We start from the raw sequence: 22,486 nt of genomic DNA on the forward strand, positions 1-22,486 counted from the left end.
TAATTTATTTCTAGTAAAAGTTTTTATTAAATAATAAATATTGCATTTGACGTTAGAATGGAAAACTATTTATGAAATGACGGTTCGGGTAATTTTGGTAACAAATAAATAGCTATAAATTTTTGCAATTTATTTAATTTTTAATTATACAAAAAAAATTGATTTAAAAAAGTTTATTTAATCTATTGTATGAAACAACAAAATTACATTGTTAAAAAATCTGAATACTGTATAATATTATTATTTCGGTTTGGTTTGGCAGTAAAACCAGTAAAAATTAAAAAGTTATCTATTGTTTGCGCACAACTAGTTATTTGCTAACAACTATTATAATACAGTATATGTTCAGTGAGTTTGCAAGTGTTGTGTTTGCCATCAGTAGAGTATTAGTCACACAACTGATACCACATGTATTGGTATCGATATATACATTGTTTTTATTATTATTTTATTAACATATTTACTAATAATAATAATAGTATTATTATTATTGTTGATAATATTAAATAAATAAATAAATAATAATAATAATATAATAATAATAATAATTTGTGTACCAAATAATGGGTGATCAGTGCAAAGTGAGAGTAGCCGTACGGGTCAGACCATACAATAGGAGAGGTATTAACTGTACCAACAAATTGTTTAATTGTTTTATTGTTGTTGTTGTCATCGATGGCTAATTGTGTTGTTATTGTTGTTATCGTTGTTGTTGTCTCTTAGAGATCGATTTGGACGCCAAATGTGTGGTCCAAGTGAGTGGTCAGCAGACAGTATTGGACACAAATCACAGCTCTGGCGGTCAGCTCAAGACAGACTCGGCTAAAGTGATACGACCACCAAAAGTAAGGCCACTGTTGTTGTTATCGCAGCTAATATATGATAAGCTAACTGTTCCCATATATATATAATCCTATATCCTATATATCATACCTTTTTTACATATATATAATTTATATATTTGAGACAATATATATATATATATATATATATATATATATATATATATATATATATATATATATATATATATATATAATATTTTATATTTTATAAATAGACAAATGTTTTAAAATATTTAGCATGCTAACTTTTTTGTTGTTGTTATAATTTTTATATTATAATTGATATTTTAATATATCATATATTGATAGTTAAAAACACGTATTATTTATATATATATTTTAATTAAAATCAATGATATGTATGCTGTATTTATAATCATAAATCTATAATATTTTAGTTAATATTTATTTATAAACTATATTATATATGATATACGTGTATACTGTGTATATGTGTATAGATATAATTTATTTATTATATAAATAATTAATAACTAATACAATAATTAGTAAAAGTTGCTAATAATTTATAATAATAATAATAATAATATAATAAAATAAAAATAAATAATAAAAATAATAATAAACAGCGACAAAATTGAAATAAAGTGACAATGCATATTTTACATTTTTTTCAATTATAATTTACCTGTTATTTACATTATTGGCAACATATAATATATTTACATTAATTTCATATATATATATTAAAATACATATTTCTAGTTGAGCAAGCAACAATTTTATTTATTAATAATATCCATAGTGTTGTATTATTTTTTGTAACATAATATTTTTCTCTGCTCTAAATGTTTTAAATTAAAGTGATAGTTATTATTATCATTATTACCTGTATTATTATTATTATTAGTTATTATTAATGTTGGAAATGTGTGCCAATTAACTATTGAAAAAATATGTGTATGTGTTATACTGTGTATGTGTTTGAAAATTTTTCCGAGACATATAATTATTTTTAACTAATAAATCATAAAATATATATTCAACAAAGTAATGTCTGTACCCCCAAAAAATAAAATAAAAATAACATAAACTAGTAAATTACCCATTGGTTACAATCAATACACTTATAATAATAATAATAATAATAATACCTGTATATTTATTGGATAGTTAGATAGTATATAACATAGTTTTTCTTATAAAATAAAAAGTGTTTAAAAGCAATTATCAATATATATATTATAATGTTTTTTATAAATTTCCAAATTGAATTTTGTCATTACATTTTTTTAAACATACCATTTACTGTACCGTATTATTACTAAATTACTAGTCATTGTCTGTGTGTTTAATGTTAGTTTGATTTCCTAACAAAAAATGACCAAAAATAAAAAAAACTTAACCAAACAACAATTTTTTTATATAGTTAACTATTATTTTTAGTATTTTTTATTTATTATTGTTATGTATTGTTATTTAATAATTAGTTTAACAGTTTTTTTTCTCGGCCACAATCAGGAAATTATTATTAAGTGTCTATTTTTAATGAATATATGCATTAAAAACCGCATTTATAATTAATGTATTTATTATTAAAAAAAATTATTTAACTTTAAATACTAGTCTAAAAATTTTATATTGTGTTATAAATTACAAGTAATATGGGATATAATGAACAGTGAATTCCCATCGTCACGAAAATTATAAATTATTTTTTAAACTAATAATAACAAATTAATTACCAGAAAATAATTACTTATTAAATTAATTTTTGTTTTTTTAATATATATTTTGTATGAGATATAATAAAATGAGTTTTTATAGATATATGTTAGATATCAAATTGATTGAAGTATTGATAGGTTATGATTGTTTCATAATATTTGATTTGATTAGATATTTTGATATTCAAGTTTTATTTGTCATTTATTGTGTATACGCTATCATATCATATGATATTATTATTATTATTATTGAAAAACAAAAATATGATTTATTATTTTTAATAAACATTAACATTAAAAACTAAAATAGTGATCTCAAAAAAAATAAAAGCAAAATATTATATTATAATAAACCAAAACATTGTTTGATATAATTAAATATTTGCTGAGAATATTAATATTATATTAAAATGTGAAATTTAGTTCATATAACTGATAGATGAAGATATAAATATAAAAAATATATTTATATAATAATAATAAAATAATAATTTACTGGATATTAACTCGAAATTCAATTACTTTATATTATTGTTATTAATAAAAATATATGTGAATTAAAATAAAATATAATCAAACCATAATATGTTATTATTAGCAACTAAAAAATAAATTATTATTACAATCAATGTTGCGATTAATTTTTAATAATATAGTTCATATCTAAAAATATAGTAATTATTTACACATTCAAAAATTATTTATATCATTATAGTTATTATTGAGAAATTTATTTTCAATGTAAAATAAATTGATTTTTTCGTTATTTTTTGTAACTTTTAAAAAATATATATTTTTTTTAACTTATATAATAATAATGTTATTAAATATTAGGTGTGTGTGAGTGTGTGTACACTGTATTTTGATATTAGTTTAATGCATGACTTAAAGAATTGGTTTTTATATTTTAATATACAATATTGTATTTTTTATATAAATTTTTATACATATTGTATACATAAACTGTATTTTACTGGATATTAGACGTGATATTTAACATATTTTCAACAAAAAAAATATAAAAATCTCGACTATTGTTGTCTAAAATAAATTGACATTTACATGAAATTGAATTTTTGTTTGTTTGTTAGCACACTTATAATGTAATATTTTTATATACACCTACAGTACCTATGATTTGTTTTAATGGTTACCTTTTTTCTAACACATTTAAAGTGAATTATTTAAACATTAAATAACAAATTGTTTATAAATTAATATGTGTGATACAATAACCTAGTTTATTGTTGAAATAATTATAAATTTATTTGGTTATGATGTGTTGAGATATAATATGATAATTTTTTAATCAAGTAGATGCCTACACACAAACACATTTAATTTTATCAAATTTATTTTAATATTCAATTTCAATAGGTTTCCAGATCTTTGAAATGTCAAAATATTGATATATACAACAAAATTTTGTTTGTCATCACATGTTGTATAATATATATATAAATTGTACGCCAACTATATGACACAAAAAATATTGCTATAGTCTAATATCAATTGATTATAAAAAAAATACATAAAAATATTGCTTACGAATAGATTGAATAATTAAAATAAAAGTTTTCTATTTGGGTTGTTGTCATAACTTTTAGTTTTATTATTTAAAAATAAAACAAACATTTGTTTTATTATAAATTGTAAAAGTACTTTATTTGTGTATTTATATTTTATATACAATATATATATATATATATATATATATATTTATTTATAAATAAATTTAATTTGAAAGTTTGTCGTCAATGTGTTTGCAAAACACAAAATATGAATCATTTTATTTGTTAGTATTATTATATATATATATATATATTTGTATTATTAAATAGTATTGTATATTTAATAATATAGTAATTATATACACATATCTATAATAACATCTCTGTTAATGGCATTCAATTTTTTTTCATATACACATGTATTTCTCCCCTAAAGGTATAAAATTGATTCAAAAAACTAAAGTGAATCTTGATTTTTGTTGTTATAATATACAGGTATTGAAGTGGTATTTAAAATGATTGAACAGAAAAACATATTAAAAAAAATTTCTCTCAAACTTATATATCATATTTTATATGTTATACCTGTATATGAAAAAAGGTTTGGTTGATGTGTTAGTAATTCATTTCAATTACCTATTGATTTGCATAATTTGTGTTTTTTTTTATATACTGTATAATTCATACTAACTATGATTATTGTATGTCTGAAACACACTTTTGTTTAAAAACTAAATTGTGTTCAAAGCTATTAATTTAATAACACAGAGTATATACATTGTCAGTAATAATAATAATAATAATAATTTTTTTTGTTTTATAATATGATTGCTAAATGTTATTTGGTTGCAGTAGTGCTGAATGTATAATACTATGTGGTGTGTGTGTGTTTGTGACTATGTGTATATGCTTTTGAGGACACACTTATGTGTTTGGCCTTCATTTGAATTGAAAATATAGTTCAGTCAGTCATACCCTTTTCGCGAGGACAGACACATACATATATATAATACAATAATTTATATATTATATTAAAATATTGTTTTGTTATTATTTCTCAGCCAAGTTTTTAAAAAATTATTATTATTATTATTATTAATGCACTGAATTGAGTCCATTTGATGGTCACATCATTAGCTACAAGTTTTCAACACAATTATTGTTGTTTACATCGGGCTAATGATATGACAGAAAAAATGCTTAAATAATAATAATAATTATATTATATTAATATTTTTTTAAATGCATATCTATTTGCTATGGATTTTATTATATCACAAACTCTTTGGCTGTGTTTTTTTACAATAGATATTGTTTTTTTCTAGTATTATAATTTTCTTTTAATAATAATTTAAGTTACATATATATATTAAATATAAAGTTATTGCTTAACATCATTATTATTATAATTTAATAATATAATATTACAGTATTATGTTTTTGCATAAATGATACTTAATTTTTATTTTAAAAAAAAGTTAATTCAATTTTATTAGCCTTTGATTTATGTTATATAACAGCATCGAAACAAAACTGTTTCCTTATATTTAAAAAAATATATTTTGCTGTAATCCTATCATAATTTAGATTTAATTTTTATTTTATTTAACAAAATTGTTTATTCATTTACAATACAAATGAATATTGTTTGTGATGGTATTGTGCAGTATATGTGTAGTGTATTGTATGTATAGTTTTATTTTGTTGTATTTTTGTTGTTGTTTGTTAAATTTACAAACCCCTCTCTCCCTGTGCCCTGTAATCCACTCAAACATGTAGTATCACTCAGTATGTCTCCTCGACAATAATGGGCCTATCTATCTGTACAGTTGATGGCACAGGTATTATTTTAGAGAAGTTGACTTTAGCACAGACAACTACTATAGAGTACTGAAGCTACTAAACAATAGGTGCACACAATTGGGGGTACAAACTAGTAATAGGCTCCTCTCTCTCTCTCTCTCTCTCTCTCTTTGGTAAAAAATTTATGCAAAATATATACAGTGGTGTATAATATACTTGTATTTTTGTTACTGTATAATACTGTATAAAGGTATATACAGTATATATATATATATATATATAAGTAAATTATGTATGAATGACACGAAACTATATATACATTTCCTCTATTTTTCTACTAGTAAATGATTATGTATTTTAGTATGTGATATGTCAACCATCAACTGAAAAAAATATTGTTAGCTCCGATACACTCGCATTCACACTATAAATGTCTTAACAGAGACAGACATACACACAAAGGACTTACATATATTATCAACAATAAAAAAATGATAATATATTTCTCATATATGTAGATATTTGCTTAACAAATAAGTAATTTATTTATCTAATAATAATAATAATAATATGCTTATATACAGTATATATGTTTATTTTTATGTGATTTTTATATGCTATGAATCAATAGTCAAATATAATATGGAAAAGATATGAATAATTAGATTTAGTAAGAAATAGAAATCACTTTTGCATCGCTAGAGTTGATGTCAGTATCAATTAAATGAGACATTACTACTAATACTGCTGTAATTTAATAGTATTTATGATATAAAAAATGTTTTTCTTTTTTGGTGACATTTGTAAGGGATTACATCACCAGAAATGAAAGATGAAAAGGATTATTGAATCATAAAATCAAATGTACGGTATATTATGACTTATGGTGTGATTTTTTCACAAACATTTTTATGGATTCTGTTTGCTATACATACAGGAATCTCTAGTGTATTAGTTTTATTATTAGTGACAAAAAGCTTACTCGAAAAAAATGTATAAAATATTTTTCTCTCTCTCTCTCTCTCTCTGTCTGTCTCTCAATCTGTTTGATTCTATGTAATTGAAAATTTGTTGAAAAGATTTTTATATTAGGTTTTTAATGTTATTTTGAAAATTTTGTCGACTTTTGTCTCTCGTTTTTTTTATTTTTTGTTTGTTGTTGAATAACATAAAAGACGGTCACAATTGTGAATGATATAACTGATACAATATTATAATCAAAATCTAAGGCAAAGGTCTGAACACTAAAAGGACTGGTAGGTCTATCCTATTGTTTAGTCTATTGGAGACACATTTTTTCCACACTTATATATATAATAGTAAATTCTTGAGTAACTCTTTTGTTTTGTATTTTTTTAAATGAAAGACTTTTTTTGTTCAAACATTGATTGAAAAAAATTTTTTTGGTAATAAATATCAAATGTAAACAAAAGAATTAGAAATCAAATGATTAATTTGATCGCACAGTTAGCTCACTGATTGCTTCCTCTAATTTTCGTGTCGTTTGATTATATGGTTTAAACCCCTACACACACACACAAATCAGTGGCACTAATATTGTCAGCTATTTGTCGTATTGTAGTTATTTTTTTGGTATATATATATATAAATAAAAGGGACGACAAGTTAGTCAAATTGGACGGTTCACTGAGGATGATATGTCCCGCGATTCAGGAGAGAGAGAGAGAGATCTAACTGTTTGCTTAACCTACGAGTTACGCATCAATTGAATTAACAAACGGGTAGTCCCTGTGCTGTCACCACAGCCTTTGAGATGACAAAAACTGAATGAATGGCACGCAATAACTGTTGTTGTTGTGTGCAATCAATAGAGAAGCAATCATATGATTGAGATGCCATCACAATCGGCACCGTGTTATTGAATGCCAATAACTTATATATTATATAATAAAAACAAAACATTATTGTCTTTAATTGTGTACATTTTGATGATAAATGAGCAAAAAAACCAGTCGTCGTCTAGTAGTAGTAGTAATCGTTAAGTTAACCCATCGATCGTATAGTAATTATAGTTTAATTTATTATTTTTATATTGGGATTACATTTGAACTCTCATACATATAGTAGTAACAGTAATACATAATAACAATAATAAAAATAAATATTAAGCTATTTTTAGTACACCATTTCTTTGAACAATTTCACTGAATTATGTAATTTAAAGTTTTTTTGATTTGATTTTTTTTCTCTGAAAAATACATAATGTCTGTATCCATTTATATACACTATGAGAAAAAATAATTGTAATAATAATAAAAGTAGTCCTAATTTTTTTATTATTTATAGTTACCATCAAATAGACACTACTTTTATTTTATATACCGTATGGGCAAATACTGTAGTTGAATGTATAATGATAACTGATTATATGTTTTATTATTTATTTTATTTTTAAAATAATATATTAAAGACACATAAAATTAAACCATAAAAATTCATATACAGTACCTTACAATGCAATTTATAATGACTTATATTTCTATACTGAAAAATTCATTTTTATTTATACTGTATATTAAATATCTAAATGTTTATCGCAATCATTATATTGTGTGTGCGATTGTTGTGGTATTTCATATTATATATATGTGTGTTGTGCTATTATAGGTAACGGTATGACTATATTATTATTATTATTATTACTTTTTACCAGTTAAGGCCAGTTAGTATGTTATTTATGACACGAGTTATACAGTATATATATATATATATATATATATGGCTCGTATATAATTATATATATGATATAAAAATAAATAGCTTACATAACTTATTGTAATAATTGAAAAATAGAGTTATATATATATATATATATAATAGGTAATAATACAATACTACTATATCGTCATAAAAATATGAGACTATTATTATATTTAGAAAGTTGTTCACAAAAGGAGTTTTGTAGAGCATAACCATTAAGAGGGTTAGAGTTATGTTTTTTAGTGGTATTGTTTCAAATGTATTGCCAGTGATTTTGGCAATACATGAGAAATATATTGATTTAAATCATATTATTGTTTTCATACGGGTATATACAGTATAACAGACTGTATTTTATTTGTTGGGGAAAATTTTTTGATTAATTTTATTATCAGCGACTTTTGTTGTTTGCACAATAATAATAACACAAATTTACTGTACAATACATTAACAATGATTTTTATTTATATCATACATGTATTAAATAAATGATATAGTGTTGAATAGTGTATATTATCAATTGAACCATAGATACAATTACAGATAGAGGGGTATGACCCGTCATATACCATGTTTTATAATAATGGTATAATACAATTAACTGCCAGATTATGGCTTTCAATTAAAAAAATTACAATTTTTTGTTATTAAATGTTATTAAAAATAATGTTAGATTATTAAATGTTGTTATGGATATAGATGTGTATATAATTTTAATAATAATAATATATATATACTGTAAATATAATTTATATAAACACATATATATATATCTAATCATGATTATTATGATCTTATATTATATACGATACTTAAATAGCCTATTATATTGACAATTATCAGCTAAATATGAGCTCAATTTCCTTCAAATGAAATTTTTTTGTACTCAGATATCAAATTACAAACAATAAATACAACATATTATTATTACAGTATTATTATAATATATAGTTTATAATACTATATATATTCTCTACTTATTATTAATATATGTAAAATGTTATGCAAAATACTATTTATGAATATTAATGGGGGATTTATTGCTATTAATACAAACCGTTATAAAATCAGTAGTAGTAGGACTTGTATTTTTTGAAAATATTAATTATATCATAATAATAATAATGATGATTTTATTTTTATTACTATTTTTTATTTTATATAATTTTTGTTTTTAGTTTTTTATATATTTCAAACCTTTCATTTATTTGTATGTATGAAATGACATAATTATATATTGCAAACGTGTGTGTGAGTCATATATGGGTTTGGAAATGTATGGAAATTAATTGAGATTATATTAAACATACTTTTTATTTATTTATTTTTTTATAATTTTTTTTATTATTATAAAACTATTATATAATGTATCGTAAAATCTTGAAAAGATTTTGTTTTTCTTCCCCAATGGTTTCGCATAAAAACTGGTTTAATATAGTTTTTGATGTCGATATATATGGGGAAAAAAGAGTAGCAAAATAATAAAGTTATATACATTTTTCCTAATAATTTTACAATAATAATAATAATAAAATTATTATTATTATTCAATAGTGAATTGTTTAATGGCATTAAATCATTGGGGGAAACGATATACAATAATATTGGATAACTTTTTTTTATCCATTACTTTATGTATACTATTTGCTTCCTTTTCTATTCATCTATTACTCTCTAAATGTATAATATATTGCATATGATATATAAATTGGCAGTACTTTTACAAATATCAGCAAATTTTGTTTTTATCTTTATTTATACTACAGTGTACACTGTTGTATATACTGTATTAGAAATATTACACAATATATTTGATATTAGTATCCGATTGTTTCTATTGGTATAATTTATAACCCATTAAACAGTATATACTTTATATATCTATTTATATATGTATATAAAGAAAGATATGTTTTTATTTTTTGGCTATTGTTTTGTTATTAGACATCAATTGGATGCGCTCTCAGACATATACAAACACACATACACTTTCAGACAGACATATAAGCAATACGTTTTCGTGACTTGATATCAATGAACACACACTTTACTATTGCATTATTTTTTCAACAAAAAAATACAACCAATTTTATGTACTTTTAACACATGTTAAAAATAATACGATAGTTTTATTTTAATTTTAGCACAAAAAAAATCATTCAAATTTTCACTTGATCATGACTTTTTTGAAATGTTCAAAATCTATAGATTTTTTGAATAAATTGCTATAAAAAAAGTTAGGATTTTTTTAATATTTTGGTAATGACTCTCACTTTTCAATACACAATCGATACACACGTCGTGCACTTTAACGCCCTTTAAATATCAATGATTTTTTTCTTCGTATAGATTTTTTCCATTAAACTTTAAAAATACATATTTTTAGTATTTTCTGTAAATTTATGGGAAAAAAATTCTATAAATATACATAAAAAAACTAAAATTTAAATAAATTGTTTGCTATCAACACATGATTTTTCTAAAATAACCAATTATTATACATTAAACTAAATGGCAACGAAATATATCATATAATATATATATATATCATATATATACAGGTATTTGCATTTGATCACTGTTTTTGGTCATTCAATGAATCGGACGCACACTTTGCCAGTCAGGATCAGGTGTTCAACGAGTTGGGCATACCTGTGCTCCAGAGCTCGTTTGAAGGCTACAACGCCTGTATCTTTGCCTATGGCCAGACCGGTAGCGGCAAATCATACACAATGATGGGTACGCCCAACGATAAGGGACTCATACCCAGACTGTGTGACGCTATATTTGAGAGGATAGCCAGCAATGGTGATCCCAATACTAATTTCAAGATCGAGGTGTCGTATATGGAGATATACAATGAAAAAGTTCACGATCTTCTCGATCCCAAAGGCACCAAACAAAACCTAAAAGTGCGCGAACATAACCTATTGGGTCCGTATGTGGACGGACTGTCCACATTGGCTGTCAGTTCATTCAAAGAAATTGATAACTTGATGACTGAGGGCAATAAGTCCCGAACAGTGGCCGCCACTAACATGAACTCGGAGTCCAGTAGATCCCATGCCGTGTTTACCATAACGTTGACCTGTTCTGTGTTTGACAATACCGTCGGCGTGACGGGAGAAAAGGTATCCAAAATGAGTTTAGTTGATTTGGCCGGCAGTGAGCGAGCGGTCAAAACGGGTGCTGTCGGCGATAGACTCAAAGAGGGTTCAAATATCAACAAATCGTTGACCACATTAGGCTTAGTGATCTCCAAATTGGCCGACCAGTCGTCCGGCAAAAGTCGAGAACAATTTGTTCCATATCGGGATTCAGTGCTCACATGGCTTCTCAAAGACAATTTGGGCGGCAACTCAAAGACTGTGATGGTGGCCACCATTAGCCCGGCGGCCGATAACTTTGAAGAGACATTGTCTACACTGCGTTACGCTGATCGGGCCAAACGTATTGTAAATCACGCGGTGGTCAATGAAGATCCTAACAATAGGATCATTCGTGAGCTGCGCGAAGAAGTAGATCAGCTAAGGGCTCAGCTCATGAACGCTACACAACAGTCCGATCTCTACGAACGGCTCGTCGAATCGGAAAAGTTGATCCAAACAATGGAACAGACGTGGGAGGAGAAGCTCCGTAAGACAGAGATCATACATCAGGAGAGACAACAGGCGCTCGAAAAGATGGGTATATCTGTTCAAAGCTCCGGTATTCGTGTGGAAAACAGTAAATACTATTTGGTTAACTTAAACGCCGATCCATCGCTAAATGAACTGTTAGTCTACTATCTTAAAGACAAAACGCTTATCGGACGCAGCGATGCCCCCAATGAACAGGATATTCAACTATCGGGTATCGGTATTATGCCCGAGCATTGTATTATTGAAGTGAATACCTTAACAAACGAATTAGTTATCGAACCACTAGACGGGGCCCGAACTTGTGTTAACGGTTCGGTTATCAAAGAGAGGACTGGCCTGAAAAACGGCGCACGTATTCTCTGGGGTAACAATCACTTCTTCAGACTCAACTGTCCCAAACATTCTGACCATAAACAGACCGATCGGCCCATGGATTACGAGTTTGCCAGAGAAGAGCTGATGATGAATGAGATGGTCAACGATCCCATTCAGGGAGCTATGAAAGCCATGGAAGAACAGTACGAAAAAGATAAAAACAAAGCCCTTGAAGATCAGCGACAAATGTATGAAAAACAGTTGAAAAAGTTGGCCAGTTATCTGTCGCCCGGCACACCATATGCACCGTACAGTTATAATAATGTGTTCGATCCGTATCCAAGTGCTGGTCAAATGGGTGTCCGCGGGTTTTCCGGTTCAACGACTAATCTAATGAGTCCGGGAAGTGTTCAGTCAAAGATGGATAAGTGGGCTCAAGAACGGGACGATCTGTTCAAGAAAAGTCTAAACCATTTGCGCGAAGATATAGTACGAGCCAATACATTGGCCTACGAAGCAAACCTTATTGCCGACGAAATGCAAAAATGTACCGAATATAAGGTGACACTTCAGATACCGGCCACTAATCTGAGTCCAAATCGTAAAAAGGGTTCGTTTGTATCGGAACCGGCATTTTTGGTTCGACGCAAAAACCGGACGACACAGATCTGGTCGATGGAAAAGTTTGAAAACAATTTGATTGAAATGCGAGAACTGTATCAGGAATGGAAAGATCGACAATCAAAACGCGATTCAGACGACAACATAAACTCAGACAACAATAGTAACAAAACAGATGACTTATCGCCGGCTAACGATCCGTTCTATGAATTACAAGAGAATCACCATCTGATTGGTGTCGCCAACATATTCCTCGATGTACTCGTTCATGACGTCATACTCGACTACAACGTACCTATTATTTCACAACAGGGCGAAGTGGCCGGTCGTTTGCACATTGAGTTTGGCCGCATTGCCGGTCATCTCGGCGAACGAATGGCCGACGCATCGATGGAAACAATGAGCCAATGCAGCGGTTACGACAACAGCGGTACCGAAGTTGACGGTTCCGGTCGTAATCAAGTAGTGCTGAGAGTGACCATCAAAAGCGCTCGCGGTTTGCCGATATCGTTGTCAAACTTTGTCTTCTGTCAGTATTCGTTGTGGGGATTTCACGACTCGACAGTTGTTCCCTCCAATGTTGACACCACAACAATCACCGCCTCTAAAGACCCATTCAATCGTACGACAAATGGCGAACAAAAAGAAGAACTAGTATTTCAATTCAATCACCAAAAAGAGTTTGCAATTCCATTGACGGAAGAGTTTCTCGAACACTGTACGGACGGCGCACTGTCTATAGAAGTTTGGGGCCATCGGGTGTCCGGTTTGAGTCCATTGAAACCTGGATGGGGTGTCGCAGACGCACAGCTTAAGATATGTCGCTCATTGGCCGACCGATGGGCAGAACTGAAACGCAAGATTGAGTTATGGGTTGAAATACAGGAAATCAACGACAATGGAGAGTATAATGCTGTAGAAGTCAGTGCAAAGATGGGAGACACGGAAACGGGTGGTGTGTATCAGCTAAGACAGGGACAACAAAGACGATTAGCAGTTAAAGTGATACCCGTCCAGAATTCGGGTACTTTGCCCGTCATCTGCGAGTCAATCAAATCGATATCAATCGGTTGTGTTTGTGTACGACTTCAGTGTCAGAAACCGTTGGACTCCTATCAAGACGAAGACTTGACTGTATTGCGTGAAAAATGGACAGAAGCGCTGGCCCGACGTCGCGACTATTTGGACGACCAAATCAAACGACTTATAAATAAACCAAATAAAAGCAAAGAAGACAACGAAAGGGAACAAAGTCTGATTGACCAATGGGTTAGTCTTACCGAAGAACGAAATGCCGTTACGTGTCCGGTGCCCAACTCGGAAATACCGGGCGCACCGGCCAATTGGGAACCACCGCCGGGTATGGAAGCTCACACTCCAGTCATCTTTCTTGATCTCAATAGTAAGTGTCACAAAATTTTTTTTGATTTATTTAGTTTTGTAAAATATTTGTTTATAAATTTATATTTTTTTTGTAAAAAATTGATTTTATTAATATCTAATGTTAAACCAAAAGTTAGAAAATTACAAAATCGATAGTATTAGACAACAGGCATCATATCTCATATAAAATCAGTAGTTTTTAGTGAATTTATTGTATAATTTCTATTTGTAACGATTTTTATTTGTTACATCAATTGTTCACTATTTAATGATACAATTTCTATGTCATCGTTAAAAGTTATTAATAGTTAAAAGACAGAGAGAGAGAGAGAGAGAGAGAGAGCCATTATTATTTAGTTTTACAAATATTATAGTTGGAGTAGTCGGCACTTAAACATCATAATTAATGAGAAGTCATTGAAGTCTCTCTTTCTTTCTCTTTCTCTCTCTCTCTCTCTCTTTCTCTCTCTCTCTCTCTCTCTCTCTTTCTCTCTCTCTCTCTTTCTCTCTCTCTCTCTCTCTCTCTCTCTCTCATTCTCTCTCTCTCTCTCTCCTTCACACACACTTTAGATATTGATTTTATATCGAAAATACTTATTTGTTTGGTTCACAAAATGATAAGATTTTTTAGATAGTCTCTCTCTCTCTCTCTCTCTCTCTCTCTCTCTCTCTCTCTCTCTCTCTCTCTCTCTCTCTCTCTCTCTCTCTCTCTCTCTCTCTCTCTCTCTGTCAATCCTTTTAATCTAATTATAAACATTACTTAATATTTGACTTTTTTTCGCGTCAAACAACACAAAAAAAAGTTTTTCTTTGAATTGTTTGATAAATTGCACTTATTTTAGATCTCAATCCATAAACATATACAGTAGTGTATGTGTGTTCACACAACTATTGAACAGTCAGTTTCTATAATACAGTATTTTTTGTGTGTTAAGTGTATTGGGTATTGAGTAAAGTATTTACTTATTTTTTTGCAATAGTAGTACTAATGATGACACTATAGTATCTATACTGTAGTCAAATATCTAAATAAAGTACAGTTTGGTTTTTTTTGGTTATCGATTAGACATATATTATTAGAAATCAATTTTATTTGGTGTATCCTTTTTTTAGTCGTGTTGTGTTTGATGTCATCTAATTTTTATATTTTAAAATGTTTTATTAATATCAGGTTTATATGATATATTATATTGTATATTGACTGTTAATTATACTTTAAATTTATTTTTTAAATCTCATATTGATTAATGGTCACAAAACAAACATAAATTTTATCAATAATTTATATTTAGTTAGTTTCTATAAGTTGTTATTTGATATATTAATTAGTATAGGACTCTATGTAATAGTTGCGATTGAATTATTTATTGGTTGATTTTGCTTGTAGATAGTGTTAAATTAATAATAATAATAATTATTAATAAATAAAAATAAGTTGTTATATAACTTATATGAATACTTAATTAAAAAAATTAAATAACAATAAATTATTTATATTTTGTATTACAAACTTTTTTTGAAATTAGGTGCTTATAATAATAATTAATTTTGACATGTTTTTAATCTGAAATAATAATTATGAACTTTCAATTTGTTTTGTTTTTGTTAATTATGTCTAACACTAGAAAAATTTTAATTGAATTTAATTAATATGTTTATGAATAAATTTAAGTTTTTTTTTAAAAAAAATTATCATCTTTTAAATATATGCAAAAGTTCATGTTTATTAAATATTTGTCTAATTTTTTTGCTATTGTTTTTGTAGTGTTGTTGAAATAATTTTTTTTATAAAAAATTAATTTATTTGAATAGCAATTTTAGATGTACTGTATTTTTTAATGGGTTATCTTTTTTCTATTAAAAAAAAATTATAATAAAATTATATATTTATTAATTTACTTCAAAAAATAGGATAACTGAATATTAATGAAATATTATTAAATATTTATATATATAGGCTAAATAATGTATGGCATAAAATTTAATGGAGATATGATGTGATATTACCTAAAACAATATATATTATATACAAATTGTAATTTACCATTATATTGAAAGTATGATATTATAATGTTTTTGATTGATTTTTTTAAATGAAATTATACTTAAATATAGGATGACAGGTATCATTTTTTTAGTTAATGTAATATATTGTATATTGTAAATATAAATTTATTTATCGATAATACTTATGTAAATAATAGTAGATTTTTTAACCCAAACAAACTACATTAAAATATATATATATAATATTTAAGTAAATATTAAAAAGTCAAACATAATTATAAATGGTTTATGACTTTAGGAAATTTGTTTACTTCCTATTGCTAGTGTTGTTGTTATTGTGATTAATCTAATAGTTATCTACACATATAAATATGCTTTACTAATAATATGTGTTGAATTTTTATTATCTATATTTTAAGTATATTGACTCTTAAGAAAAATTGCTATCTTTTAGTATATATTTATATTTAGTCGGTAATTGTAGAAAGTGATCGATTTGTTTGCCATTTAGCGTAAAAACTTTATTTTGAAGTAAAAGAAAACAAAATATATATATATATAATATTATAGTTAAAAATATTTTTGCTAGCAATTATCATAAAAAATATTTATGCAAAATATTTAGATTAATTATTTCAAAGGCATTATATAAAACATTGTACATATAAATAAACGCTTAATAATTTTTGTCAAAACTATTTTTTTCAATGTTAATGACTTTTTTCGTTCACTTAAATTGCTTATAATTATAGCGTATATGTAATATATAAAGACTTTTTATGAGTCATTCAAATAACGATTTGATTGTAATAATAATAATAATGATTGTTATATTCAGTAAAGTGTTGTGACTTTTTATTTTCAAATAAAAAACTCTTGTGTTTCTCACTTTATATATATATATATATATATTTATATATAATATCTTAACTTCTTCTAGTCTTATGATATTATTATTGTCCTCATTATATACAACACACACACACTATATGTATGTATTAACCACTTGTTTTAGTTGACGATGTCTTTCTTGATCCACACCACCAAACAGTTTATAGCACTGAAAGCTTATTATTGTATTATTTTTTTTAAAGAAACTTTTTGGAGAAAATCAGTTAAGCGAAGTTGAGGTCAAAACAATTATAATAATAATAATAATACAAAACAGAGAGAAAATTGTTTACGAAATCACTTCATTTTTATTATTATATATTACTTTATAATCGTCTAAACAATTTTGAAGAGACACCAAAAAAATGCCATCCATTTTCTGTATGTGTGTGTATTAAATGAGAAAATATTATATTTAAATGTTAAAAAATATTTAAAGATATTTAAAACACGTTTTTTAAAGAGAGAGAAAAAATGCAATTTAGAAAAATTAAGATTTTATTTTAGGAAAACTATTTTTTTTAATAAATTTTTTATTATTATTTGCAAACAAAACAAAAAAAGGTTTATTTACTTTAGCTATAATATTACAGTATATGTTTGGCATATAAATGCTTGTTAATGTATTTATAACTTTACAAAATAAATAGTTATAATAAAAATAAATAATAGTATTTTTAAGCCCTTCGTAACAATTGAAACATTTTTTTTGAGATATCGCCCATTGAAATCTAATTTGTAATTTTGTTTTTAGAGACAAGTTATGTAATATTTATTTATGAAATATATTATATAACACATACACACACACGTCATTGCTTTCCCTTTAATGAGAATTCAATATAAAATTTTGTTTTGATAATAAAAAAAATAAGTTAAGGATTTTTATTTTATTTTTGATAAAGTAATTGAGGGTTTTGATGCCTTTTGAATAAAATGATTGATGCGATGAGCACTTCATTGTCCAAATTGTATTTACAATTTTTTTTCTATCTATATATTAGAGTATATACTTAAAAATAGAGCAAAACATTGCACACATTAATAGCCAATTTGTTGCTAAACTTTTTGTTGTTATTGTTGTTGATTTTGATTTGACCTTAATTTTCAATTTCAATTTATATTACATGTATAGTAATTTTATACATAAAATTTATAAAGTTGATTATTATTATTATTAGTATGTATTAGTCTAAATTTTGAAAACAATATAGTGTGTACTGTGTAATGTACAATATATGATTTAATTTATATATATTATTTAATATATATAATTATTTTGTTAAAAAGGTCGCAAAGTTTTTTTTTTCTATACAAGTATTTTTTGCTTTTTATAATTAGATTACAAAATATTCACTTATAATACTATATTTAAATTATTAAAACAAAAAAGAAATTAAATAAAAATAAAAATTAAATATATACAGTATATAAATAGTTAGAAATAAATTAGATACAAATGATTAAACACTTTTTTTTAATCATTATTATTATTATTATTTTCTAAAATATATTAGCGGACGATATGAGCATATCATCAAACATGGATCAGATATCTGGTCTGAACTCAATCCTACCTAAAGAACATAATGGCAGCCAATTCTTTACGCTTCCTATTGTCAGTTACTGTGAAAAGGATGTGTCGTCTGTAGCCGTATGGGATTCATCGATACACGACTCACAGTATCTGAATCGTGTGACCCAACCGAATGAACGCATATACCTGATCCTCAAAGTGTCCGTACGGCTCAGTCATCCGGCCGTTATGGAGCTGGTGTTGAGGAAACGGATCTCAATAAACGTCTATAAGAAACAGTCGCTCACCGGACGCCTATTTAAGAGTATCCGTCGCACAGATTGTCTGACAGCTACGGGACTAACCTATGAAATAGTGTCTTCCATACCGAAAGCCAGTGAGGATATCGAAGATCGCGAAACACTGGCACTGATGGCTGCTTCGGGTCAAGACATGACCACTTTGGACGGCGAAAGTTATATTGAAAGGTACACTAAAGGTGTCTCTGCCGTCGAAAGCATACTAACACTCGACCGACTTCGTCAAGAGGTGGCCGTCAAAGAGTTGTTGGCCAGAAAAGGCAAATTAAATACGACTGCTATAAATCAGGAGGCATTGATCCGCAAGACTGCTAGTGTACCCAATATGGCCGCACATATGGCTTTCATTAGTCCTACAGTTGGCGGAAGTTTTACGAAACTCGAAAAATCTGATTCGTCTTTTGATTTGTCGGTCATTACAAACACGGCTTACGAAGGTTTCGATCGGATCCGACAAAAGGCTTCAAATCTTCTAAGCGGTGGAAACATATCTATAGACTCACAAAGCAAGTCGACGCCGACGTCCACAGTGTCGACACCGAGTGATGCCGTAAATCCTATTAGAAACACAATAACAGGTATTTAGATGTCAACTCTTATCAAAAATAATTATAGTTATTATATACTGTAGTTATATAGTATAGAAAATTTATATACAATATAATTATTGTCCGTTATTTGTACTAACATTATTGGTATTGTATAGTTATCTATCTATGAATAATTTTTTTTAAATAAAATAAAATATATCCATGATAAATTTGTGATATGTAAATTGATATAATAACAATAATATTGATATTATATATAATTTATAATAACTTAATATTGTTAAAAAGAATTAGTAATAATAATTTATTTAGCAAATTTTACATTACAAAATTTTACAATTTTTATGTATTTTTTACATAAAAAAATATATATATGAAAATTCTAGGTTATTGTAATCTATTTTATTAAAAAACAATAATTATTAATTTGTTATGGATATATTTTATTTTAAATTATAATAGTTTTAGTAAAATCATTGGTTACCTGTTATTAACCTAACCAATAAATTAGTACAAATAAAATTGGATAATTGTTTTATATAATGTGCTAATTATTAAACAAAAAAATCTTAATTATCAATTTGTGTGTCAATTGTCGTTAAATTGATATATTATTAATTTTTTAATTTTTTTTATCTCATTATCTAAATTTATTGATAAATATATATATTTGTCTTAATGTCTTCACACACACACCACTGTTAATCCAAACGTTCAGCCAATCGGCCAAACTTTTTGAACCTAAACTTCAATCTCAATCTAGCGCTTAGACAGTCGTCCGGTAAATGTATGCTTAAAATCAGTTTGATTTCCTTTGGTTTGATTTTTTTGTTTGTTATTTGTTTCACCGTTTTTTTTATGTCAACTTTTTCTAATTATTTTTATTATCAATTGCACCATTATTTTTGGTTTTTTTAAAACTTTATATATATTTTTTGTTATTTATATTTTTAAATTTTATTATTATTAACATTATTATAACATCTAATAATTTTATTGATTAGGTTCACCATTGAGTGCGTTAAGTCCGCACTCATCAAAACAGGTGAAACCAATGCGAACACTACTTGAGGAACAGTTCAGTCGAGAAGAACAACATTTGTCCGAAGAGAGCGAAGAAGAGGACGTAAACAGTGACGACAAGGATGAGGATGACATTGTCGAAGAAGTGGATGAAATTAACATTGTTTTGAACGAAACAAAGTCGAGTACAGAACAAATTGATAGACAAAACAATAATGTGACCAACGATTCAACGGCCCGTAAAACGGATTCCTTAACAACGAAACATCCAATCAAAGAGATTATCAATACAGCCGGTACTCCCAGCGCACTGTCCAGCGGTTATGGATCTCAGCCGTTGACGAGCACTCCTGCCTCGAGTGAAGACTCGATATCCATGTTGTCGGGTAATGTCAGCTGCGATGAGACCACTGAAGGCAATAACGAGGTGACGGTCATCGAGAAGTTACCTAATAATACGTACGAACTTAACGGTCTGACCGTTTCCAACAACGATAGTGATATGAATTGTGACAATAAAAGTGATAATAAGCTCATCAATAGTGTCAATAATTTGAGACAACAACCACAACAAGTGCCTAATAATAATAATTCATTGTTACTTAATGTCGACAATACAAGCGACGCATCCAGTGTTAGCTCTTATGACAGTCGCAACGATAACGGGTCGGCCAATAACTCGGACTCTCAGCTAACGGCCGTTTCAATACCCGACTGGTTGGTTGTCGGCGAAAGTGTACGAATCAGTCCCGAATCGAAAGTTGGTGTAGTGGCCTATGTCGGGCAAACCGATTTTGCACCGGGCGTTTGGGTGGGCGTCGAGTTGGACGCACCTACCGGTAAAAATGACGGTTCGGTCAACGGAACCGTTTATTTCAAATGTAAGCCAAAATACGGTATATTTGTAAAGCCCGAGAAACTGAAGATTGACCAAAGAGGTCGTTCCATTAGAGCGGCAAAGTTGGCGACCAGTGATGGTATGTATTATTTATAATATTAATTGAATCGACACATAATATTAATATTTTGTTTTGTTTTATTTGTTTGATTGATTTGATAGATAACTCGCAAAACGGATTATTAAATCAATCAAAAGGTGTCAAACCATCGACTGTCGGCAAATCGGCGACAAAAAGATAGTGTGATGTTTGACAAAATCAAACATAAGATTTTGATAAATAGTATTTAATTGATTTTTTTGAAAAATTTTTACCGAAACAAAACACAAAAAAATCAATCAAAAATCCCATAACTCAAGTGATTTATATATACAGTATATCTAATGTTAATTTTGATGTTTATTGTTGAAAAATTGAAGCAAATAATTGTCACGTATTTTTAATATTTTGAAAACAATTTATAAATAATTTACTTAAATGTGATCATCATCTCTAGGGTTATATTTTTTTTAAGAGAAAATTATATATATATTTTAGTAAACTTTGAGAGCTTTTTAATTTGACGGCAATATCTTATTATTATTGATGATATGAAATCTTCCACAATTAAAATGACAACAAAAAACAAAACAAAAAAGTTTAATCTTAAAAGTGATGTACAATACAGTTGTGGCAAACATTCCAATGGATTATCAATTTTAATAAATAATTTTTTTAAATGTTATTTATAAAAATGATTTTTAATTTGCTA

At 27.0% G+C, this 22,486-nt stretch overlaps 1 protein-coding gene across 1 annotated transcript; it reads left to right on the forward strand.

Annotated features, from left to right (window-relative positions):
* The first annotated feature begins 543 nt into the window (after window positions 1-543).
* LOC128956265 (kinesin-like protein KIF13B) lies at window positions 544-22,417 on the forward strand. The gene is made up of 6 exons (XM_054301959.1): window positions 544-621; window positions 724-845; window positions 11,130-14,547; window positions 18,944-19,840; window positions 20,818-21,813; window positions 21,897-22,417. The coding sequence occupies exons 1-6, from the start codon at window positions 564-566 to the stop codon at window positions 21,974-21,976; spliced, it is 5,571 nt and encodes a 1,856-aa protein (XP_054157934.1). The 5' UTR covers window positions 544-563; the 3' UTR covers window positions 21,977-22,417.
* Window positions 22,418-22,486: the final 69 nt, after the last annotated feature.

Source organism: Oppia nitens, unplaced genomic scaffold, assembly GCF_028296485.1.
Source record: "Oppia nitens isolate AA-2021 unplaced genomic scaffold, nextdenovo-longstitch-racon4-pilon3 scaffold2_pilon_pilon_pilon, whole genome shotgun sequence".
Lineage (NCBI taxonomy): Eukaryota > Metazoa > Arthropoda > Arachnida > Sarcoptiformes > Oppiidae > Oppia > Oppia nitens.